The 26,067-nt window shown below is 38.5% G+C and overlaps 1 protein-coding gene and 1 long non-coding RNA gene across 2 annotated transcripts in view; one reads left to right on the top strand and one right to left on the bottom strand.

Annotated features, from left to right (window-relative positions):
* Window positions 1–25,791, bottom strand: part of ELOVL2 (ELOVL fatty acid elongase 2) — a 46,841-nt gene extending 21,050 nt beyond the window's left edge. The window contains exons 1-3 of the mRNA XM_084511663.1: window positions 25,519–25,791; window positions 7,215–7,278; window positions 1,344–1,531 (exon numbers count right to left, since the gene is read on the bottom strand). Of these exons, the coding sequence (XP_084367789.1) occupies window positions 1,344–1,531; window positions 7,215–7,278; window positions 25,519–25,521 (255 nt within the window). The 5' untranslated portion in view covers window positions 25,522–25,791. The remainder of the gene's footprint in view (window positions 1–1,343; window positions 1,532–7,214; window positions 7,279–25,518) is intronic.
* Window positions 10,686–18,531, top strand: LOC311432191. The gene is made up of 7 exons (XR_014689884.1): window positions 10,686–10,753; window positions 11,518–11,640; window positions 14,278–14,387; window positions 15,341–15,414; window positions 16,176–16,259; window positions 17,671–17,752; window positions 18,383–18,531. It is a non-coding gene; the product is annotated as an uncharacterized lncRNA (long non-coding RNA).
* Window positions 25,792–26,067: the final 276 nt, after the last annotated feature.

Genomic DNA, 26,067 nt, shown 5'->3' with positions numbered 1-26,067 from the left:
CTGTTTGGCCTTCTGACCTGGCCACTCACCTGGTTGTTAGCTCAAATTAATTTAAAACTTGAAATCTTCAGAGTCCTGTTTGGCTTCTGGACAAAGCAAAGTTTCTTGTCCGGTTGATGGAACAGTCAGTCCTTGTTATTTTCATAGAAGCTGCTGCTGTGGTTGAGAGCCCAGGAAGCAAGAAATGCTGTGAGAGGGCTGTGCAAGCAGAGCAGCAATGTCAGCAGTTGGAGATGCTACAGTTTTGGCAGAGGGGAGAAAATGATACTGGAATAATGGCAGGGCCTCATTGGGAATTAGGATTATTCCACAAAAGCCTCCCTTGCAACGGAGAGCTGAATAAACCAGTATCTGAAATCAGTCAGGCAAATGTTGAAAGTTGGGAATGGAGCTGAAACGCAGTAATAAATGCATCCTCTCCATTACAGGAGAGGAGAATGAATTGTGCCTGCCTCAGCACACCAGGTCTTTGCCCTGTTATCAGTCAAGGCCTGTAGGTGTTGGGTGCTGGAGGCATGAGTCTCACCCTCAGAAGTCTTAAACTGACTCTCAGGCCAGCTCTGTTCACACAGGAAGGTGAAAACACGTATCTTTGCAGAGGAATGCTGCTCAAATCCTTTGCTATTATAGAACTTGTCAGATGCATTCAAACCTCCCTTCTGGTTATGAATGGAACCTGATTTTATGTAAGCGTGTTTCTTCCTGATAACCCCCAGAAAATAATCTGTGAGACCATATTCAGCCTGCAAGTCCCCAAAGGACTTGCTCTTGGCTGAAGTGGCAGGTTTTTATCATGCCCGCTACTTAATGTTTCTACTCTCTGACTATATGATGGAAGCTTTGTACTCAGGAGAGCACAAAAAATAACATTGAATTGCCAACACCATAAATAAATCTGTACTTACTCTCATATGTGAATCTGTTCACATTTAAATATGGGCATTTGTACAAAGAACAATTACTTCACAGGCAGTCATACAAATAAAAGCCATTCTTGGGAATTTTTACGCATGCTGAATAACGAGGTGTAGGCATATTTGAACTCAGCAACTGCTGCAGATTCATCTTCAAGCTTGTAAACACTGTCATAGTAGCAGCCAGCTGTCTTCAGGGGTGAACTGTAGCTCAGGAAGGACAGCTGAAACATGCTGAGACCAATGCAGGGAAGGTACTCTACAAGTCATTGCCCAATTGCAAAGTGCTTTTAGGGACTGTTCTTGATGTTAAATTTACTTAAATTTACCGTTCATGTCAACTTTCCTAGCAAAACCATCTAAGGTATTTCTGCTAAAAAATGTACGTTGCTCACCATTCTCAGCTGTGCTGTATTGAAGAACACTTACCTCTATGAGCATGTACATGGAGAGCAGTGTAATCCCAAGGTTATATACAATGAGGTGAGCCCTGAGGGAGAACGGAGGCCTGTTCTTCATGAACTTGTTGCCTAGCCATATGCACAGTAAGTATGCACAAGTAAGGAAAAATGTAGGAAGGTAAGAATCCAAAAGTAGCCATCCTCTAACCCTGGAATCTGAAAAGAAATGCATGCAGCAAGCAATTAAGAATGTTATAGTAAAGTACTGCTAAAATAAGGCAGGTTGTACAATTAAAAACATATGCAAAACATATGCAAAGGAAATCTGCTGTGCTCTGCTTTCATTAAGAGCTATTCATTGCTATCACCTCCCAAAAGTGGCATACTAATTCACAGAATGTGTGGTGAAAACTGCATAAAATTCCCTAATAATTTAAAGTCACTTACATCTCCTCATTTTCACAGGAAAGTGAAAATGAAAAGAGGAAAAAAAAACTGTATGTATTTTCATTAATGTTTTAACTTAATTAAGCCTTATCTTGACTTGCTCAAGGAACAGACAACTTGAAGACAGTATTATACTATTTTGATTCTGCATTTGTTACGTATGTATGAAGGCACGTGATATTTGCTAGAAAACATTTATAAAAGGAGAGGATTTTTCAAAAACATTAAATATGAAAAACAAATAGCAAATGTTTACTTTGATGGTTATCGAAGATATTTGCTAACATACGGGCTTGCTTTCTCATAGTTTTTGTTCCATTTGTTTGATCCTGAAATGCAATATTAAGGTCAAATCCTGCTTGCCTTATTCACATAAGTAATCTCATTGGCGGTAATCAGATAGTTCAGTGTATATGAGCAAATCCTAATCCTGCATGCCAATCTGGAAGCACCATTTCATTGTCCTATGAGCAACTCTATGTCACGAGCAAATGTTTTTTTTCCCCTCCTTTTTTTATTTTTCCAAGATAGAAGAAGATTTAGAGTTAATTTTTTACAACAACAATCTTTGGACATTTATCAAAGAGAAAGGCAAGTGGCAACATGGCTAGTTTTTCAAAAAGACAAATCTGTCAAGAGTTATGGAGTATATGAAGAAATAAGTCAATGAGAAGCTATTGTGTAGGTCGCAGTAGTTCTTTCTGCTCTCAGAAACTGTTTTAAATTATTTAGATTTATTTTTTTTTGAAGACTCTTTTAAAGAATTATGCTAAAAACTGTAACAGAAGAGAATATGTTCACACTGGATGAAAAAACATTTTACTACTTTTTCAACCTGTGGTGGAAAGGACTGGGCAATGGATATTGCACACATCAAATGTGCCTTAGTGTTTAAAAAACTGTTGCTTGTGACAATTTTGCTTTATCATATTCTTTCCAACTATTCTTTCCACAGAAATATGTAGAGAGATATAAGTAAAGTGAGATTTTAAGTGAGTTAGAATAATCTGCTAATGGAACTTTCTTTCTCACTAGCATTTCCCTCCACTTCCCACCTTGCTTCCATTGCAGTAGCTGTAACACATATCATGGATTTGGGCTCCACGTGGGAAGTAAGCTCTTTTGCAGGAAAGACTTTCAATAAGACCTGAGTTACTGTGGAAGTCCAGTGCTCTCCTGGCTTTGACTCTCCCTTCTGGACTCCGAAGAACCAGCTCCTCTCTCCAAAAGATGACAGGCATAGGATTAAAAGAGTTGTGAAAGCATGATTACCTACTGCAAAGCACAGCCCTTCCTTCAAGGCAGCTTTGCTTTGGTGTGCATTACCAAGCCAGAGTGCCTGTTTTCTGTCTTGATATCTCAGTGCCCAATTAAGATCACTTCAGTGTTAGACTAAATGCTTCCAACAACCCTCTCAAAGGTCACGAGACATTTGGGAAGCTGTGGAATGGGTGTTTTTGAGGTGATTCTGTTCCTATATGGGCTATAAACAGGACACGTGAGTCAGGACAAGTAAAGCTTGTGTGCACAAATGTTGATCTAGCATATGTTTTAGGAGCATAAGGTTTTGATTTATTTAATTGGTATTCTAAATGAAAGCAATTGTTTCAGCAAGACTGCTCTCTAAAAAGGATCCCCCCATCCAAGGACTGCAATATTTAATGCATAAAGGTTATTTGCACAAAGGCCAACTGGCATCAGATAACTAAATGGTATATTTGCTCAAAGAGGAAAAATAATTGGAAGAGATAAGAATACAAAATAAACTAAACAGCATTAAATGCTGCCCTAGTATGCCCTCGGAAAGCTTTGTCACTCGTGCTGTGAGTGGCCACAAGCATGTGGCCTGATCTACACAAAAGCAGAACTCCTTGTGCTCGTTCAGGTCAGCATATCAAATATTTTTATGATCTGTACAATTTAATTTTCAAGTGTCTAGAGAAATTTTAAAACTTATTCCCGTACTGATTATTTTCCAACCTGACCTTGGTACCTTGAAGGGTAGGACAGTTATTAGCAGAAAATGGTTTATCAAAAGCAGCCAGAGGATCCTGACTGTTCTGTTTCCATGTTCACTTTTCCTTGAATGCCAAGAAGAGGGAGGTTTTTATGTGTTGGGAAAGCAGATGAAGGGGAGTGTATTTTTAAAAAAACAGGTTATCAGAAGAAGAAAAGAGACCGACAGTTACTCTGTGTTAGGTTACTCTGTGTTCTTGTAATATAAAGGTACAGTGTTAATGTAAGAAAGCATTATTTTTACTCTGCTGAACCCTCACAGCATCTAAATTTGAGACCAGGGCAGTGAATAAAGTCAGAGTGTGAAAGTACTGGACAACAACCACAGAAAGGAGCAGGCGCACCCAAGCTCTGGTTGCTCTGTGAATAAGCTCATTCACAGTCACTGGCCACGATGTGCTAGACCCCTGGGGTGAAATCTTGGCACCTTTGAAATGAGTGGCAAGCTTCACAGGCTCTTTAAATGTATCAGGCTTTTATCAGTGAGGTTTAGAAACATTTTGATTCAGGTTGCTGTATAGCTTTGGCTGATTGGTGTCTGAGAAAATTCAAATGTTGTATGAGTAGATTCATACCTTTTCAGATGCTGAGGGTAGGTGGCTTTGTACCAATGCTTTATTACTGTTTATATTCAATTGACTACAGAAGGAGTGATTATTACTTTAACATAACTTTGTTAAAATATATCTATTCTCAATCACTTCTGCTTCTTTGGCAGATTAAAAAAAAAAAAAAAAAAGCAACTCATTAACTAGATTTAGCTCCTGTAATTCAGTATTCCTTAATTTTGCATAATCATATAATATCCTGACTTGGATGGGACTCACAAGGATCATCAAGTCCAACTCCTGGGTCCACACATGACCACTCAAAAATCAAACCATAAGTCTGAGAGCATTGTCCAAGTGCTTCTTAAACTCCAGCAGGCCTGGTGTTGTCATCATTGTTCGGGGAGCCTGTCCCAGAGCCCAATCATCCTCTCCATGAAGAACCTTCTCCTAACATCCAGCCTGACCCTCCACTGACATAGCTTCATGCCCTAACACCAAACAATACTCTGTAGAACATGAAGGCCCTGTAAAAATGTTCTTTTTCAGAACAATATAGCTATTTCACTCTTTCTCATTTTGTCCTGAACCTAGATAAACTCCAATCCAGAACAATATGTACCAACATCACTTTGTAAGACCGCTTCTTATTAAGAGATGCAATCAATGGGCATGTATGTGGCTTCTGTTCCCTGAACCAAGGGACTTGGTCTGTTAGGTCAAAAGCAAATTTTAGGTAAATTCATTTACAAAGTCTATCTGGCAGCAGAGAACAAAGACACAAAATAGGCCTTTATCTAAATCAAATTAATATATTTGATAGCACACCCCTTTTTCTAGTACAGTAGTACTGCAGGTTGTGTAAACTACTAATGTGAGCAGAGAGAACCTCCAAGAATTAGTGCCTGGCTTTCTGTCTCCTGCTGTGGCCTCAGCCACACCAGGTAATAATAACTACAACCAGTATAATAGCAACACTATTTCAAGGGTTGCTACCTCAAATACAAACCACAAATGTAGGATTGATTTTGAAAGAAAGCAGCATTGGTATCTCTCTTTTTAAGCCACCTTGCTGCTGAATTAAGTGGGTGTTGTGAATGAAAGTTGGGGGAGAGAAAGAATAGGAATGTTTTTTTGGTTTTATACAATTGGGGAAGCTCTCAAGAATTCATTAGATTATCATTTGTGGTGTCATTCTATCCAATTTAAAACTGTTTGCAGTCTACCATGAATTATTTATGTATACAAATATACTGGAGAGAGCTTTGCTACTTGTGAAATCACTATACCACCAATTACAAAGAAAAAAGCATGGTGAAGAGGCATGGACAAATGCTATCTTCAGCACTGGTGTCTGGAGAGGCATGGTAATGTACTTGGCAAGTATTATAAATAATACTTAAGTGCTTTCTAAAAGTCCACAGGGATCTGTGTGGGATTCTGCATTGGATTAATTACAGCTGGTCCTTTCAAACAATGTGGTCAGGACCAAGGAGGAAGGAGGAATGAAAGAGAACATCATGTTGATTTAAAAATAAAATAGTAGTACTTATACGCTTGTCATCATAGTTGTTTGTTAATAAAATGAATTACTGTAGAAACCATTAATTAGACGAACCTACTCTGTCTGTTTTAATCGCTTCTGCTGCAGTTCCCAAGCTATTCACTGTCTTTTCACTAGAAAACTTTCTTTCAAGCCTCACATCTACTGCAGAAATGATAGTAGATATTTTGTACTCAGCCAGACAGCTAAGAAAAATGAAAATTTCTTGGTTTTAAGAATGCTACTTATACTTTTCCTTGTCATCCTAATGAAGCATGAACTGTTTGTGGGACCAAGAGGATATTACTGCAACAAAATGAGAATACATAACCATATTTCCACAGACAGCAATATTGGCATTAAACACAGAGCAAAGTTTGCAGGGCTATTCCTGAAGTTGGACATGCTGAATAATGTTTAAACACAGGCTTACCAGCAACAAGATGGCCACACAAGGTGCTTCCCTGAGGACTGGGTCTACTCTCTAAGCTCCTCTCTTACTTTTTACTTCAGTTGCTTGGCCCTATCCCACCTTGCCATAGCCCTTCTCTTTTTTATGCAGTCCTACCTCATTTTTTTTTGCCGCTGGCTCTAACTATTTGCACAACTATTAGGCCCCTTTCAGGCCTAACAGATCATGAAGCACATCCAAGCTCTGCTAAACCAGCACTGTAACAATTCAAGTTATTCTCATCCAAACTGTTTCAGAAAGCAAGAATAGGCAGTAGAAGGGTGTATTTGTTCTCTCATACTGTCTACCGGTTTACTGAAATTTTGGATGTCATCCTGCAGGGTGCTGAGAGCGCTTTCTTGCTATTGTGCTAAGTGTGCTTCTGAATTAGGCTATTTGCTACATAGCAGGACCAAACAAGGACTAGATTATTAATGAGCATCAATCCCCAAACAGAACTTCCAAACTTCCGCTTTCAGAAAAATCAAAGATTTTTTTTTTTAATTTCTCTAAAGACATAAAGTTGAAATCCTATGATATTTTAAGAATCAAAGGGCTCTATAACACAGAGATTTTTGTATTTTTTTTTTTTAAATCACCTTCATTTCTTCTTTCACCTTCAGTATAACTTGTGACTAGTTTTAATTTGTATTATAGATAATATGTCAAACAGTCAAAACAAAAAGCATTGTTTTTCTAAAAGCCTGGTGCTTTGACAAATTCCCTACGATAACGGTGTGTTCCTGCAAATATCACAATTCTGCCTAGTTCACAGTTTTCAATGAGAAATTATTCATAAACAAAATTTTGACTGCTTCTAATTACCAGAATATTTTTGAGTGGTAATCAGGATAGTCACTGTTTCCTAAAAGGGCTATAGGTGGAGCAACTTACCTCGAGGTCCAAACATATAGTCCACAAACTCATTTACTTCCTGGTCAAAAGCTTTCAGATGCTCCTAAAAAAAAAAAAAAAAAGAAAAAAAAAGACATATAACAACAATATTATCTCATAGCTCACATAGAAAATACAATAATAAGAATAGAGTAATGTGGCAAAGAGCATGTTGTGATGCTTAAGTATTTCCAGGGTATGACACATCAGGTCTTCTGAAAAAAAAAAAAAAAAAAAAAAAAAAACCTCTAAAAGAGGCCTCACTACTGGAAACAGTGCCAAAACTCTAGAACTCTTTAGAAAGTGAACCAGGTCTGAAATGAAGTTTTATTGATGAAGTAAAAGCCATACAACAGTGTGGAAGTAGACAGTGAAGTAAACTGCACCGCAAATCCATCTGTGATGAATGTCATTTTCTCTCTGGTAAAGATATTTTTTTGTTTGCTTTTTTTGTTCTGCTTCCTCAAATAAAATCACTTTTTGTAGAGAGGATCTGGCAATTGCTTTGGTAAGTTTCACAAAGCTGCATGGCTATCACCAGGCTAATAACTGCACATGAGCTGAATATATTGACACTTTGCTCTTAAAGAGGGAAACCTTTGGGGCGAGCCAGCTAAGATTTCACTAAATGAGGCACTGAGTTCTAAAGACAAGTCAGCAGGAGATTTCAGGCCTCCAGTAATGACGTTCAGGCCATGCAGGGAGGCAGGAAAAGGAGGAATTTTACAGAGACTTTGTGTTTTGAGGTCTAAGCCAATAAAGCTGCTAAGCTGGCAGGCTCAGTGCTTTTGTGACAATTGGTGACTGAGTTGGGAGCTAAGCCTTGACCGGCGCAGGCCTTCCCTCAGTCAGATGTGGTGGCCTCTCCAAAATAACCTCCTCTTAGACTCCGGTTCTGGGCAGCTGCTTCCTGCACGCTGGTGCATGAACAGCTCTTTGCCCCAAGTCTGGCTTCAGCCAGGTTCTTCCTCTGTGCTTTCCAACAATTCCTTCCTGTGCTTGATAAATCAATTTCAGCACTTAGCAAATGCAGCCAAACTGAGGAGAAAGACAGAGACAAAGAGCATCTCCATGTGGCAAGAGCTGCCAAGGGCTGTGTGCACCTTCAAATGCCAGATTGTCTTAATGACATCTTGGGCTGCAGCTTCCATTAGCAGATTTGCCTTTTGAAGAGCAACATTTGCACCCTGACAAGTACAGGGACTGGGTTGTGGTGTGGGCAGGGAAAAGCTGCTGGCCCTCCCAAGCCCCATGTGTTTCTTCCCCTCTGAAGTTTTGGTCCTCAGGATGCTCAAAGTGAACAGCTTTTATGTGAATATATAGGTACAGCTGAGACCTCCTAGGGAGCAAGAGGTTTTGCAGTAACTGAGGCTGCAAAACTGCTTCTCCTAAATGCTGCTGTGTTCACATTGTAGAAAATGTTCACATGGTAGAAAAATGCACCACCATCACCACCAAAAAAAAAAAAATAATAATAATTCTTAAAAAAAAAAAAAAGAAGCAAACACTCAAAAAGTATAACAACAACAGAAAGGAATCAACAAACACCAGAAAGGAATTGCTCTGAAAACGGAGAGAAGGAAAGTGATTATTCATGATACTTCATACTTCACAGCACTGAAGAAACTGAACCAGACTTTAGCAAGTTGTCCTGCCTGCTGGCTCTGGGAAAGGGTGTTTTCTTGGCTGCAGACAACCCCCTTGGCAGCCAAAGGATGCCTTCAGTTGTAGGATGCCACATTGCTTCCAGGATGTGCAAAATATCTGCTTCCATTTCTACACCTTCGGCTATGCAGCTCATCAGCTAACATTTCATGGTGTAGGTATTGCCATTTGGGCAATGCCATTTTTTACTGTTCCTCTGTGACTTGCCCACTTCCTGCATTAATATGAAACTGAGGTACTCATGTATTTGCTGTTTTTTTGTTTGTTTGTTTGTTTGTTTGTTTGTTTTGTGTGTGTGTGTGTGCATTTAGACTTAGGAGACTGCTTTGTAAAAAATACTTTAATGGAATCAAATGTCTTGTAGTAACGAGCATTCAAAGCTACTTACTTTCATGGTTACTTTATATAAGCACATCTTACATCATGTCAGGAATAAAGTAATAAACCATGTGTATTCCTTTTATATTTAAATTCTGTAGACAAATCTACTCTAGGCTGCATTTAAATGGAAATTCTAGGATGACTTCTACCAGTTAGATGGAGGAATAGAAATTGTTGAATAATCACTAAGAAGGAAGAGCAGAATGAAGATTAAAAAAAAAAAAAAAAAAGCTTGTACCAGCTCCCAACTCTGCTCCACTCTACCTTAATTAGCAATTGATTGATTCAATGTCTGGTTTGCTTTTCATAGGTCATCTGAGAGTAGAAATTTTTGTAAGAGGCACAGCAAAATAAATAAATATACTTTAAAATGACCCAACATTTGCCTCCCCTTTAACTCTTCTGCAACTTATTTTAGCTTACATGAAGAAAAAAAAAAAAAAGTTCGGCTGTCTTACAGATTTACAGTGTTGTTAAAGATGATATATTTGTTTATATACTAAATGCTAGTAGTAATATTTTGGAAAAAAATATTCTTAGTTTTAAAAAGTTAGGTTGCTTTGAATGACTGCTCTGTCACCTTTCTTTGGTGCTTATTAAGAAAGCTCTATGGAGCTTTCTCTATGTCTTCAAAAGACTAGACTGTATTTCTGGACTTTAGAACATGTCCTTAATAGTTCCTGCCTCTGGACAGGTTAGATGAAAATGTCTTGCTCAACATGGTCAGTTGTATTTGTAAAGAAAAGCAAATAAAACCAGTCTGAACAAAAATACATGCTCTGAGAACTCAATGCTCTCTGGAAAATCACTGTAATAGCCTTTATCAATGAAAGTATTTCAGCTACAAGGCTAAAGATTAATGTGTGTTTCTTGATTTTCCAATTTTCCTTCTGTTGTACAGGACATTGCTCTTGTCATTGGGAATGCTAGCAGTTTGGCAGGACTAGGACAAATTAGTGGAAGATCTATTTACCTACACCTACAAAAACACATATTAGGTTATTCAAACAGATCAAAGCACCCAAGAGGAAAGATGGGGAGGGAGAATAAAGCCAGTGATGATAAAGCAACATAGAGATTTCTTATGAGTTTCAGTATTTTTAGAACAGAAATGGGAATAAGTGACTAACTTGTTTGATCTTTTGGGAGACACTGAAGAGGAATGACCACCAACAGGCCAGGAAACCCACCTAAAGTGGATCTCTTGGCTGCTGTCACAAACCCTTTAGAATGAGAATTTGCTCCCAGGTATGGGGTCTCTGTAACCATGAGAAGTCTACGGACTGGTATTCTAAAATTAAAGGCTCCTTGAAATTCAGAGACAGCAATACTGGAGTTTCTGAGATGGGGTGAGGAACTTACACTCAAAACATTCTTTGTGTGCATAAAGTACTATTACAGAGAATAACTTTGACTGAAATACAATAAGGAGGTTTCTGTGCTTCAGACAAGACTTGAGCTTTCAGCTCAGGCTAGGAGATCTACCCAAGCAGGTAAATTATGCTGGGTATTTAATGCAGCACATCTGTGCTCCATCATGTTTGAAATGCAATAGGGAGGGGGGGAGGAATAATTTACTTTTGGGCTTTCCCAACATTCACCTTCCTTAAAAAAATAAAAATTGTCACACAAAATGAAGATCAAATGCTAAATGTTTGTGTGCTTTCATTCTCGCTTCCTAATGAACAAAAGGTACTCTGCTCTATTTCTGCCAGGACTCGGATCTTCCAAAAGGTTTAATACTTTTTTTTTTTAAAGTAAAACAAGTAACACTTGCTTAGCACTGAGTTTTAGCACTTGTACTGTAAGTCTTCACAAACCGTCATAGTTCTTTTGTCTTTCTGAAAATGCTAAATTCTATCTGCAATGAAGTAGAATAATAAGTTCTACCTTGTACCGCTAGAATTATAATAATACAGGAAGAAAAACCCAGACCAGCGTGTACCACTTTAATGGGGTTATATTTGCAGAGTTGTGCCACGTTGTACTTCACATAAAGTTCCTGAAACCAGATTCCCTGGCTTTGGGGTTGCCATTGGAAGTAGTCAGTTTATGAGCCCCTTGAGTCTGTGTGAAAGGCCTTTACAGCCAGGAGGCTCTAGAAAAGAAGGCTGTTTTCTCTGAGGAGTCTGAACTGTTTCCAGATAAGGAGCAAACATATTCCAGGTTTTTTTGCTTCTGGAGAAATGGCACTAATTCTTAGGCTCATTCCACTTCGGGATTTTTATTTTTGTTTTAACAAGAAGTCTCTTTTCAGCAGGGTTTTGCAGTCCTGCTCAGTGCCACAGCTGCTCAGCCTACATCTGGGAGTAAGGACACAGGTGGAGAAACATTTGCTTTATGGCTTCTGCCAGGACTCGGATCACCATCGTTGCCAACGGTGAGTAAGCCCTAAGAGGCAGAACAACTTATCATGAAAATACTGTAAGCAAGTAATAAGCTATTTCAGACATCAGTCTTTGCTTCTAGACTATTCAACCTGCTAGCTGTCATAAACAATACTGTATTAATTTATCACACATACTAAAGTAAGCCTGGCTTATTGACTGTATTAGCCATGCCACTGTCAGATTGTAATGTCATTGTGAGACAATTTTTAAAATAAAAATAATCATCTGTTTAGTTACTGTAAGTAATATTTATTGCTTAAAAATATTATTTTAAGGAAAAGGAACTTAGAATTTTTTTTCACCACACTTTCTTGGGTTAGCATGAAAGTGTTTTAAGAACCAATTAATAATTACTTGGTTTCCCAACATCAATTTGTAATTTCATTATTTGAAACCTATCATGCACTTTTCACTGTTATATCTTTTAAAATGCTGAGTGGTTGTATTCTCTCCAGCATGGGAAATCCCCTTTCTAGAATCACTGCTTGCAGGATATCCCTTCTACAACTTTCAAACTTTTTTTTTTCTCAATTCATTATAATCATGTTTACTGATGATTAAAATACAGCAATCACAGTGCTCAAAATAGAGCATATCTTGTTTTAAAAGAAGAATGGAAAGAAAAGGTAACTGCTGTGGCCCAATTTGCTATATGTCAGTCATATACACTCCCCAAAACCACATCTGTATAATCCATCCACTTGCTTGTTATCAGAGTTTCAAAATGAAACTGTCACCAGAGCAGATTAGTACAATCCTTTTAAAAGTAATCCTACACAATTCTACCTACCACACAGGGGAACATCAGCTTAACTTGTAATTAAAGAAGATTTCTCTAGGGAGACCTTAGATGTGGCCTGTCAGTTCCTCAAAAAATGGCAGCAATTATTGACCTCATTTTTCCTTTGCTCTAACAATCAGATTTAAAAATGACAGCATGACCTGAGGTGAAGCATGATTCCTGACAGTGGTAAGGCTGTATTACTGTGAGGGAATAAACTAAAAGGAAATGAGTCAAAAATGAAAGCATAAAATAAATTCCACCTCCCCATTTATGCCAGAGTGAGTAAGTCTCTTTCTTAGGCAAAGTACCAGCACTTTGGAACTGGTCCTGGCTTGAATAAGAGAAAGTTTCCCTTGGAGCAGGAAGGTCCTTAAGTTACAAGTAAAGAGCCACAAAGTGTTTTTTTACAGAGAGAATAATTCTATTACAGTTGCTTCCTTATTATTCTCTTTAGCTCTTGTTGACTATACAAGGGACTGAAGACAGATCAGTATCAGAATTCACATTATGTCAGCAATGTGAAAGCCTGCACAGTCCAGTGTATCTGCTTCCAAACAGCTGGACTTAATAAATGATGCCTAACCAAGCTACTCAATGAAGAGGTAGCAGATCACTTTGTGTTGTATAAGAGCAATCTAGATGGTTACACTTTAAGAAGCACAGGAAAATAATTTTAATTCTACCAGAGCAAGGAGGGCTTTGGATTAACCAGGTTGATTTTCTTTTTTAAGAACAGAGTATTTGCATGCATTTGCACCCAAAGCTTTGCACACATACACAGCTTCTGCTCCACATATGCCACATACATTATTATCAAGATTTAGCAGTGAAAAGCCAGCACCCCAAATTTAGAGCCATACGATGAATAAACACAGTGGGGATAGGTAGTAAGTGGAATGGTATGGAAAAATTATAGTAAAAAGCTTACAAGGCAGCTCATTTTTGGGGGGGGCGTGCCATATCATGACAACTTTGTCCTCCTCACTAACTTCAGATTTTGTCACTGAGAAGATTATTTTGTACATTAGTATAATGCATGCAGGGCTTTTATTTTTTTGTACTTGGCATGTGTTTGGACCCTTCTCTGTAGAAAGCAAAAGTGACAACACATCCTTGCTAGCACTCTGAATATCTTTTTCACAGTTTTCCATTGTAACAAACTGTAAGATTGAGGATGAATAGCAGATCCTAAGCCTGTCTGCAGGATCTCATGGCTAGCTGGACAAGAAACCTTCTTTAAAAAAAAAAAAAAAAAAAAAAAAAAAAAAAAAAGCCAAAGCTTCAGTTTTCCCACAGTTCTGGCAGAACAGTGAGACAAAGGGTACTCTATGCCTGAAAAGTAGGTTTCTTGGTTGCTGTCCCAGACGTCTGCAATGTAACCCTGTGTCCCCATGACAGGGATTAATGTGCAAGGGACTGTGTGCCCCTTCTGTTGCAGGCAGGGAGGATCAAAAAAGGATTTTCTAAAATGTGTTCCCTGAGCAGGGTTCTCCCATACTGGAGGGTTTTGCCTGGCTTCCTTCAGCAGCTCATTCCAGTGCTGCAGGGCATCTGTGTAGCAGAGGTGTGTGTCGGGGAAACACATCAGGAATACTTGAAATACCCTGTGGTTTGAAATTCTCATTCCTCAGTACAAGCTTAAAAGACAGCCTGTGGGGTTCTCTTTTTAAAATTGAAATGAAAAAAAAAAATATATTTTTTTATATATCTTACCTTCCTTGACAGACAATTTTCATTAGCCCTTTAGAAAACCATGTCAGAAACTCAACTGGTAAAATGCTAACTATTAATTAATTGCTTAATTAAGACTTTTTTTTTCCTGCAATACTAATTCCCTTTATAGGCACGCTTTTGGTATGGACAGCAGCAGAAGACTGAATACAGCCTGTGAAGCACATAACAAAAATGAAAGTCTGAGAGCTGCTGGAAAAACTAACAGCTATATGCATATATGTAAGTAATACCTGTTTCAACCTAAATCAGCAAGGAATTCACCTTGTTAAGATATAGAGGGTAAAACATACTTCTAATATATGTAATGCTAAAGATACTGTACATAAGAAAATGAATAAAAGGAAGCACATTTTGTTTACAACATTTAATTCTGTACAGTATATACAGTCAATGTATTATGAATTTCTGGAGTTCACAACTATTTTTTCATGCTATTTGAGTAATTTAAAGCTTTTATTGCTACTGAATGTGTACAGAATACTATTTTAAGTATATAAACTTCTAGGAGCAAATAGACAATTATAGCATAGGATGCCTCAGACTTCTTGGCAGTGCTGGCTGTACAACTGCTATAACTGTTCAAGTGCAGCCAGTTAATTAAAACTGTCCAAATAGGATCTCTTTGGTAATTGGGCTCATCCTTAGTTAAATAAATTAAGCAAAACTCGTGTGTGCAACCACACAGGACAGACCTGCAGCAAAGGGGCTGAGGGTAGTAGTGTTGTCTACTGGCACAGCTGGAATTGGATCAGATGTTCATATACTTGGTTGGCCTTTGTAGTAACTACTCCAGCTACAATGGATCTAAGTTCCTAAAGTTACATATTCTAGAGGTTAAAGTTAGGCTTTCAAACTTTTTACTGCCACAGTAAAACTAGAATTATATTTTTAAAAATACCTGTAAATCAAGATTATCACTGACCTCTGTATTGTAACCCACAAAAAACACATCTACAGTAATGCGTGTACACTTGCTTTATTTCTCAAACCCCTTAATAGCTTTATTGTGAGGATTAAATTAGACACAGAGATGAAATCTACTCAGTTTTATTTCCTTTGTGGAAAACTGTATGTATCAGCATACAGTCAGACTGGGCTAACTTCTCAAAGGCAAAATGCATCAAAATTATTGAATTATACATTGTATTCACTCACATTTTCTTGCCATATAGGAGCAAACCTGAGAGAAGCAGGAGACCAAAGAGGAGGATGGCACACTGCCTAACTATGACCCATCAGTTTGGGGGTAAAATCTGTGCTGGCCACTGAGAGCCACCAAGACTGTCAGAGCTCCACGTGGGTGTATTGGTCCACTTGGCTGACTCACCAGGCCCACTGCCAGGAGTGCAGCCTTCATACTTTAATTTCTCTTCAAAACTTGTAATGAGGGAATCTGGCAGAATAGCTTAGTGCTGCAGGGCAACTTGTAGCAGTGTCTTTAGCTACAGGTGCTTTAATTGCTTGCCTTGGAGAAATGGCAGAGCTGTACCAGCTGTAAGAAGTCATCCAGTTTTCTTCCTTACTCAGAACGTGGTTATAAGAAGGGTAAGGTACTGAAATATGCTGGAGTGTGGGAGGCTACGAATAAAAGAGATTTGTTCTGTATGGGGATAAAAATGCCACAATGTGTTCTTTCCATTATTCTCAAAGGCTGCTAAGACAGGCCTTGTTTTAGCCTGTTTTAACCACATCGTTAGCAGTAACAACACTCAACTCACAAATTTGTTCTTACTTTGGTGAAGGAAATCTGATTTAGTTTATCTGCCCACTAGAGAAATGGGTAGTTGTTGTTCAGCAGTCATTTGCGAAGCCTTGAGGAGTTGCTGCCCATTAGCACAGACCCTCTCCTGAATGATTTATAGGGATGTAAGTGGAAGAAAGGGAAGGGAAAGAGTGGAGGAGGAGGTGTTTGTACTGTGATGCCATGGATTAGAGTCCAGATCCAAGCTTCTACAGTTTCAGCCTTAATCTTCCAACATGCACAAAGCCTTTCAATTTCACTTCTAGGTCATTACCCAAGTATGAAACCATCTAAATACTGCGTAAGGAATCCAGGTACAAAACTGAGTACTGGAAACTTTACAGTTAGTTGTAAGTATAACTCATTCTGGAAGAGAAAGCTGAGCTTTTAGGTCAAAGTGTCTGCTTATAAAACTAAAATCTGTACATTAAACTTAAAATCATACAGATTTTAAGCTTATGAGTTTAACAAACATCTTCTAATTTTGATCTTCTAATTGTTCCTTGTAACCTTGGTCCCTTAACTGTTAAGTATAGATGAGGTTCAGTGCTGCCCTGTTTTGGCAGGTAGCTGTCCAGAGGAAAAAGGAGTTGCTGGTCAGCTCAAAGTGAGACCTGATATACATCACAGGCACCAATCAAGTCTCTGGTACTAGTTTCCAGAAAATTAATATCCTCAGGAGCTCAACTTTCCAACATGTGAAGTAGATGCTCCAAAGGAGGAGACGCATCGCTCCTTATTTTGCATTAAACGTGGGTTGATGGGAATAACTTTTTGAAGAAATTACATGTTCTTAGAAGTAAATGTAATAAATGTATTCACTTTAGGTGACAAGTTAAAAGTAGCATTGATGTTATCTAGAGCTGTTGCAGATGATTTAAGTATCACTACACATATCACTACATCTGTCCTTAAAGACGGAGAAAATGGGAAGTTGCCTACCCTAGAAGAAAAGGAGGTGGGGTATGGGAATGCAAACTAAACAAAGAAAAATAAGATAATGATGATAAATATAATTAAATATCACAGTATCAAAGGGTTACAGGAAAAAAAAAAGGAAACAGAAGACATGCATTTTGCCTAGAAACAGACTAGCAAGAAACATACACCTCTGAAGTGTGTGGAATTTGTATGTGCAGTGGGGTAGTAAATGTGCAATAACAGAATTAAGTAAGCAAGTAAAAAGGAATGGAAGTATTCCTAGTGTTTAAGATAATCCATCTGCCTGAAACAACGTATTTTAGCAAGATATAAAGAAATAAGCAAAGAAATTATGTCTGAAGGTTTCCTTCAGTACTTTTCCAGCTAGGTCTAAGCACTGTCATCTGAGGCTCTAACAGAATTTAACACTTCTTCCATCCTGGCTATATACATTTCTCCTTCATAATTAAGATTCAGTTATCTGTTACAATAACCTGAAGCTATGAACAACTGGATGTTGACCACAATATACCAAACTGGCTTATCAAGACAAATACAAGATAATTACAGGTAATTAATTCTCAAGCCTCTTCTAATTCCGGATTGATAAATGAATTACTCATGTGTGTTTAATGACATCACTTTGCTTTTTGGAACACAGAGGGTCATGTTGCAGTGAGTACCTTGTTATTTAGCTCAGTATTAATTTGCATGACCTCATTACTTCCACAATGTTGTCCTCTTCATCTCTTCATTTAAATAACCATCTTATTGCATTCAGTGAGAACTGCTGAGAATCATGTTTGCATCAATGTCTATCAATGCCATTTGTATCTGCAGGAGGACTTGTGAGTGGTGAGGGATCAGGACATCATAAAAGAAACTAGTACGAGCCCCATATTTGCTGAAGACTAGGAGAATGGTATGGGTTTCTTTTTTTTTTTTTTTTTCTTCTCAAGATATTCCAATTACTGAGTGTTCAGGACTTGAGTATTTTGGAGTGTGTGCCAAGTTTCAGCAAAGCTTAAAGTTTAATGAGCCAACATAATGAAATACTAACCTTCCTTTCAACTCATGAAAACACACCTGGAGGCAAAAATGGTATAGTGCTGTGTTGTTTCTTCCTTTCATACTTGTCTTACTGAAGTTGTTCTCTGGCTTGGGCTTCAGCTTCGCACTTTACAAGGAAAACATTTTCAGATTTGAACTCTGCCATCTCTCAAGGGTGTCACAGAAGGAGATGACTTCCTCTCACCCACAATAAGTGAAAAGGCTAATATTTTAAACCTTGTTCTTAGAGAAAAATATGATTAAGTTATTATTTTTAGAGCTCGGATACATTGTAATACTACCATGGATCACAGATTATGCTTGATGAAAAATAATCTATTTCATGAAAAAGAAGTTTATATGCAGTTTTATTATATCCTGAGGAGAAATTTCAATGATATCTGATTTGAAATAATGTGCTGGTAGTTCAGTAAATGCAAAGGGGAAAAAACTTGGTGCTTTACCCACAAAATAACTCTAATTTAGTGCTTTATCTTTCAAGGTTTCTTTTGCTGATACTATTAAAATGCAGGCTTACAAGATCTCCAGCAGTAAGGAAGAAATAGCTGCGTTAAATCCGAGAAGTCCTCTATTGCTTTTCAATGAAATGGAGAGCTACTGATGTTTTTTCAGAGCAATAAAACGAAATACTACCTTTTCTATCTATCTATCTATTATTATTATTATTATATTATATATTATATCTATATATGTATAAAATACAAATTGCCTATTTTTAAGCCAAGCTTCAAATGTGTTTTATCACAAGCTGTGTCTCAGCTTTCAAGAGGAGCATGAACATCCCGTGATGCTTTTGACATGTGCCAGAAAAACAACAACAAAATCTTAGGATATATAAGAACTAGCCTACTGCCAGAAAAGAGAGGTTCAGAAATTTCTGAGAGTAACATAAAACTAGGAAAGTGATATGCTTTGTCTTGTGTGGTTTTTAGCATAGACAGACTCATGATTCTTGATCATTAAGCTTCTGGATAGAGACACTTACTCCAGAATTTGGAGCTTACTGTTTGGAAGAGTGAAGATAACTGCTGAAATCAACATACCTGCACACTGACAGGTTAGAAGGCATCTTTCATATCTGCTTTCTAAAGCAGAAGGTAGCAAGAAGAAAGGAACTTATAGACACTTTGCCAATCTGAAGTGGTTTTGGATAGGGTTTGTTTCTTATGTCTTTTTCATCCAAATACTTGAAATTATGTTTTTTTTTTGTTTGTTTGTTTGTTTGTTTTTTTTTTTTCTCTTGCTTCATGCATAGCTTCCTGTCAGTAGTAAGAGAGACATCTCAGAAAGAGCATAGGCCAAGTCTTACTATGTTCCAGTGGGATCCAGTACACACAACCTAGTTAAGACAGGCTGCTGCATTTTAAGACACAATGTCGTCTTCTATGTACAGCAGGGTGACTCTGGGATGCTACCCCAGGAGGCCCCACAATCCTAATGGCTGAGAGGAAAGATGCAGATGTTCCTACAAACATTGTACAAGGATGTTTTTTTCAGACTAAAGAAAATTTTGCATTTGGAAAGAAATTTTGAACAGACAGACAGTAATGCAAATTGATTAAACTATTTTGTCCATAAGGAGCTGTGAATAATAAATAAGCCTGTAGATAAGAAAATGGACTTCATGGCTTTCTCCTCAAAATTGTATGGACTATTGACAAACACTGAAAAAAAAATTAAACCATGTATGTACTGAAACAGTGTTCTGCCGCAAATACCACTTTTGGAAAAGGTGAAGAGCTCACATTACCTCATGTGACCTTTTAAACTACAATAGAAGTAACTTGGGTTGCTCTAGCCAGCAGAGGTGTGGATGGTATTATTCAGAGCTGCCTTACTAAAAGATGTGCCAATTCTTGAACATGGAAATCACCCTTCACAACTTTGCCAACCATTTATTCCCTGCCAATTTGAAAGTACATTGCTTTCTGGATTGGTTTCATCCGCGCTGAGTGAAATGCAAGAAACAAAGTATTTTTTACTTCATGCTGGCTGTGAAAATGCATGTGTAATATAGGGAAACGAAGAAGCAGCATCTGATAAGTGTTACATAAGAACAAAAAACAATTAAAGAGGAAAATATCTTCTTGTTCTGTTAATCGGTCCTTACTTATGTTTTTCCTCCCTTTCTCCCTTAAATCCTACAGGGTAATAACTTGGATATCTTGGATTTCAAATGCTAATTCATGATTTTTACTTTAATCATAATTAAGATTGGGTGAGGAGAGGAAGGGAAATGACGGTTGGTTTTTCAGTTTAATAAAGAAGCCAAGAAGACTGTGGAAGTCCTTCCCCCACTATCCCCTCAAAAAAGTTCTAAATTTACCTCTTTTAAAGCCTTAAATCACTTTAATGAACTCCAAGAAGAACTTTTTAAAGGGTACAGAACCCCAAAACAGAGGACAGTCTGCTGACATGGGACAAAAAGGCACACACGCTATCTCCCTTACTGCATTATCTCTAACCGTAGTTATCCTACAGTTTAACCCGCATATAATGAGAATGTTAAGTCCTAAACTTTTAAACCACGTACACCATGGAAACATCTAGACTGCTGCATCTCTCAAAACAAAATAAAAATGCTAATGACTGTGCTGCATGGTAAGGCCCTAACAATACCATGTGTCTGTAACTGCTTGAGTTATTGGCTCAGGGGAGATAAAAGCAACTGGGGACTTCTCTTCATGTCTATAGGTTTCTCTTACCATTAGATTGCAATAGCACATTGACTTCACTAGCTGCAAAGTGTCTTGAATGATAACTAGGGACTGGCATGTTGCAGGGAGCCTTTAAAAAAATGAGAAAAGAATGGTTTTGTTGAGCTTCCTTTTGCTTGGTATTAGGCTATTTCCTTGAAGCTTGGCCACCCTACTTCCAGCGTCCATTTCTTGCTGTGGTTGGCTTTCAAATAATGACAGAATATGAAGAACTTCTTTCATGTCCTTACCCGTCCTCCTGAGGGAAGGGGGGAGGGAGGAGGAGGCATGTAAAAGTCTCCCAGCAGTGATGAAAACAATTTTAATTTGTCGTCCCTTAATTACACATCTTCATGTAGCCATTTCTGCCGTGTGGGGTTTTATCTCCTTCAGTTTACCACATCTGACCTTGACCATTTTATTATGGTCAGTGTGGACTGAGGAAGACAAATTGCAATGAAGTTTAGAAGTCATTAGCTGGATGAACTTAACATTAAGAAAAAACACAGTTGTTAGATTGACATCTAATCAGAGTACCTTCAGTATTGATGCCAATATAATGCAAGAATTAAAGTGATCCCTCCTACTCTCCAAGATCTGCGCGTAACTAGCCCCCCAAAATGAGAATTTTTTTGCTTTTTGTTACTTAAGTAGATAAGAAGCCCCATAGAAGACAAAAATATTCACTTAATTTCACATTGAACTCTACCTGTCAGCTGTGCAGCAGTCCAATGGGTAAGGATGCAATCCTAGGTCCATGTATTTATCGCATGATGAGACATGGCATGTGGGCTACATGCAGATAATAGATTTATAAGCTCAGCTGTTGCCAGGCTCTTATAAATTGGCAAATTAATTTATATGTTTGAAGTCTGAAGTGTGTCATTTATAATGCAGCAGAATTGCAGGCCACTGTCTCACCAGGTGTTTCTTCTCCACTGTATCAAGGGAATGGTTCTTGTGCCCTTCCACAACTCTGTCACAAGGCAGACTCATCCCAAAAGCTTTCTGGCTCTGAACAACCAGTGGTACACTTCGTTTCAAACTCCTAATTTCCCTCCTTTCTTTAATTACAAGTCAATCTGCACTTGGGACATATTACCTTATCACTAAATATGTACTTCAACTCAAATTGTATGAGATTTATTTCTAAACGTCTTGGTGTCTAAATCAGTCTTACAGACAGTGATTATATAGCATGGAATGAAAACATCAGGCAAAATTCCCACCTGATGTGGCTTACACTTGAAGCTGGCATAAACCACATAATAAACCAGGCCAACATATTGACATTATTCTTGAGTTTATTACTACCTAAAGAATTTACTACTGCTTTTTTTTTTTTTTTTTTTTTTTTCCCTATTTTTGAGTCAGAGGTTCATTTTTAAAGTGTTTGGATCTGATTAACTATTTTCTTTAATAAAATTGAGAGAAGCTATTGAACTAAATGAATGTAAAATGAAGTACCTGATGAACAGGTATCTGTTTCTTTTCACAGATCAGAGTACTTGTAATGAAGATTCAACAACCAGAATTAAAAAAAAATAAATAAATCAGAGGATATTCCTTAAGAAGAAAGGAAACAACACCAAGGGTAATATGCAAGTTTTTGTAAGTGGGTATCTGTTAGCTTTGCCAATTAAACATTGGACTCAAGCTTAAGGACCTAGAGGACTTCTTAATTAATCCCTTGTCACTTCATCATGTGCTAAAGACTTCAGCACATCCCATTCAGTTTCTGTGCAAGTACTTGTGTCCATTTGTCTGTTCTATATGTAGTTTCTGAACATAGTTTCTCCAGCTTCATTAATTCTGTTCACCTAGCACAACCCTGGCTTGCTGCCTTGGTTCTTGATGTCGGGGGTACTGAAGTCTGTTACCTTTTCACTCTGATGGAGCTGAAGAGATCATGTTGGCAGTGGATGGTGTAGGTCCCATGTCAGCCATGAATTTGTGGTGGATTGATCACTATTTACAGAAATTTTTCTCCTCCAGTTTCTGTTTTCCTGTTGGAGTTCAGGGACTCCAGAAGAAAGGGCTGGAACATTGTCTTTGCTTTTCAGAAAAGCAACTCTTTCAACTTTTTCAACTCTTTCAACTCTTTTTCAGAAGGTGTTCAGGGCATTTAACAAATACCAGTGGACAATAAGGCAGGGCTTTCATTTGGCTACTGCCAACAAGAGAGTTGCTTCTGTCTAGGGACCTTTTCTGTATATCCTATAATGACCGTATGCCCTTATCAGGCATCATACCCTGACATGGTGGTCATGGCACTTGGAAGAGTTAGGTGTCTTTCTTCATTGATTTCAAATTACATTGGTTATCTGTGTTCCTTAGGGAATTAAAAAATAAAATAAAATAAAATAAAATAAAATAAAATAAAATAAAATAAAATAAAATAAAATAAAATAAAATAAAATAAAATAAAATAAAATAAAAATAAAATAAATCTAGCTTCTGCCTGTATAACTTCTCTGCAACTGGATTATTGTAGAGGTTCAAGATACTTGAACCTATTAAATACAGCTTCGTACAGTCCTCGTGTTTATGCTTACCTTAGTGTTACCTAGCCTCTTCGTAAGCATTAGTTGGCATGCACTGTGCAAGGTTATGTACTCTCTTACTCTGTAAAAATGGGATTTGACCCCATGGAAAATATACTGACAAATCAAAACTTATAATCGGTTTAAAGTTCAAGGGTGCAGCCAAATCCTGAGCCAGTGTAATTTGACCTAGATCCACTCAAGTAAGTAGAGCTGTAATGAACCACATAAACAGAAATGTCCCACTGTGGTTACCTTCATACTGTGAGAATGATATGGAAACACTCAAAGCCTCATGAAGACTGTGGTTTGCTGTGTTCTACAAATAATAGTGATTTAATACCCACGATGGTGATAAACTCTCTTCTTTGAATTGAAGTAACATACACCTGATCACTCCTATGCCACTATAGAAGGGAATGCTAAAATACTGTTCCTATTACTTGTCCTAAAATCTAAGTTCATCATTCATTTACTCCTGGTACCATCAATAGCATCCTTCCCTCTTCCCTCCAGTCAGCTCTAGGTCAATTTAAGCATCTATGTGTTGCAACTTCTAACCCTGCATTAGTATCATTACAGCAGTTTTCAGAAAAACTTCAGGTTTCATCTTAGGTAGCTAATTCTCCAAGGACATTCTTTCAAACGTTTAGAACCAAAGCAACCTCCAGCTTCTACACCTCTTAGAGGATTTCCCCAAACTGGCCATTCTCTCCCCAGGATGCCTCTATTTATGAGTAACAAGGCATAAGAAATCTAAGCAACTTTTCAACTCTCACAGATTGCTGGAGATACAGAAGAGCAAAAACTTGCTAAAAGAAAACCCTGTGCAGCTCTGAATAGCCATTTCTGCATATTGCAACCAGCTGTTCCAAGAATAATTCCAAGGTTAATGAAACAGCTCTAAGATCCAGAAATAACAGATTAAGGAAAAGTCTCCACTATCGCTTTCATTAGCAGAAATACAAAGTTGTCAATGCATACATTACCAATATTATTATTTTTTTTTTGATTTGCACCTATGTGACTGATCTCATATCTGTCCTATAAGGAGTCCAAGTGAAATATTTTAACTGTTATTCTAACTTTCTTTCAAGTTGACTCTGCAGTTCTGAGCACCTGATTGTTATCTGTAACAGTTATTGATAAATAATGCAAGTTACCTTCTGGTTTCTTTGTAGCTGCCATCACTGTATCATAAGAAAGACATTACCAATTTAGGCTTCATGCAGTAATAGTAACTTGGTCATATAATTTGGTTTTATGTCTTACCCAGTTCTATAAGAAATAGCTGTTCATTTATGCAGTGGAAAGTCATTCTGGAGCTACAAGGCAGCATCAACTAGGGCACCACTCCTGGTCTTTTTTGAGAGGGTCTTTTCCCATCTATCATCCTATGCCTGAATTTATTGCAGACACACTGGATAGCAGAAATAGATTCAGACTTACAGCAACTGACTGTAGGGAGACTCCCGTCAATTCGTGTAAAGGCTATCTGAACATTATTCATGTCTCAGTCACTTGATTTCAAAATGATTTTTATGCATGAAAGGCAAAAATTACAGCATATGTTGCAAAGACATTTGGAAAAAGTGTTTTTGCTGTTAAAGAAGAATTAGGTACCATTCTTAATCATGTCACAACTTCTGATACAACAAGCTTGGAAGATACTGCATTCAGCCCCATCTTAGCTCAGATTTCAAGGCACAAATATTGGCATGATCCTCTCCTCCTTTATAAGGCCAGCGTTACACTTAATACATTACTGTTCATAAACAGGATGAGATCCTTTGGGGAAGTCACCATGACTGCAAAGACACAATATGCGTTGGGGAAATGGTCCTCCTTGATAAACAGATGATGGCATTGTTCCACTGTAACTCTCTTAAATGCTAAACTGGAGTCTAAAACTCTATTGTTCATTCATTACAGGAAAAAAAAAAAAAAAAAGAAAAAAAAAGAAAAAAGAAAAAAAAAAAAGGAAAGCGTTCCAGTATGGTTTTTACGCTTAACACAAGAAGAGCTTCTCTTAACACACCAATAATCTGTTTGTGTAACGTGCTTGGAGCAGAGCAAAATGCACCTGCGAGGAGCAAGGGACCGGGCTGCATCTTGTGGGAGCCGCCTCCCGCCCGCTGCCGAGTGCCAACGGGGGAACCGCACCACGGCATCCGCGCACCCCGCTTCGTCCCTGGCTCCTCTCAGTCCCTGGCTCCGCTCCCCCGGCCTCCCGCTCCCCGCCGGGCCCCCTCCATTCATCCCTCCCTCGCCCTGCCGCCGCCAGGGGCTCGCCATTTTGGGGGCCGCCGGGTCAGGGGGCCGCCATGTTGGGGGCCACCGGGGCGGGGGTCCGCCATAACGGGGTGCCGCGCACTCACCATGGCGCTGTCCAGGGTAGCGGCCCGGCTCTGCCAGCCTGGCCGCCGGCGCGCCCCGCTTTAAGGTACCGCCTCCGGCTCCGCCGTGCCCGCCTCCCAGCCCGGGGCCCTGGGCCTGCTCCGGGGAAGGAGGGAGCGGGAGGGCAATGGCAGCCGCTGAGGGCGAAGGGGACGGAGGCGGCAGGGAGCCCTTAGCCAGCTGCGGGTTTTGTTCCGAGTGCAAACAAAGCATTACATCTCCTATAAAAAACATTTATTCAGGCTATCGAAGCTTACTGAAAATGTCCTTCTTCTTTCCTCCTGTTTTTAATAAAGCAGACTTTGGTGTGTGAAATAAAAACAATCTTTCTTAAAATATTGGCATTCTCCATTTTGCTTTTAAAGTGAAAATTTGTCAAATATTACGTGCTAAAAGTGTCGAAGCTGTCCCAGTCCTGCCCTCTCTGTTCTGGCTGCTCAGGGTTTCCTCGACCTGAGTTTAGAGAACAGACTGTCCCCATGCTGGTGGCACGAGCATTGGAAATGAGCCAAGGAGACCAGCATGGCGCA

The sequence above is a fragment of the Aythya ferina genome, assembly GCF_964211825.1.
Source record: "Aythya ferina genome assembly, chromosome: 2".
In the NCBI taxonomy this organism is placed as follows: Eukaryota; Metazoa; Chordata; class Aves; order Anseriformes; family Anatidae; genus Aythya; species Aythya ferina.
This window is presented reverse-complemented; position numbering and strand designations above follow the sequence as displayed.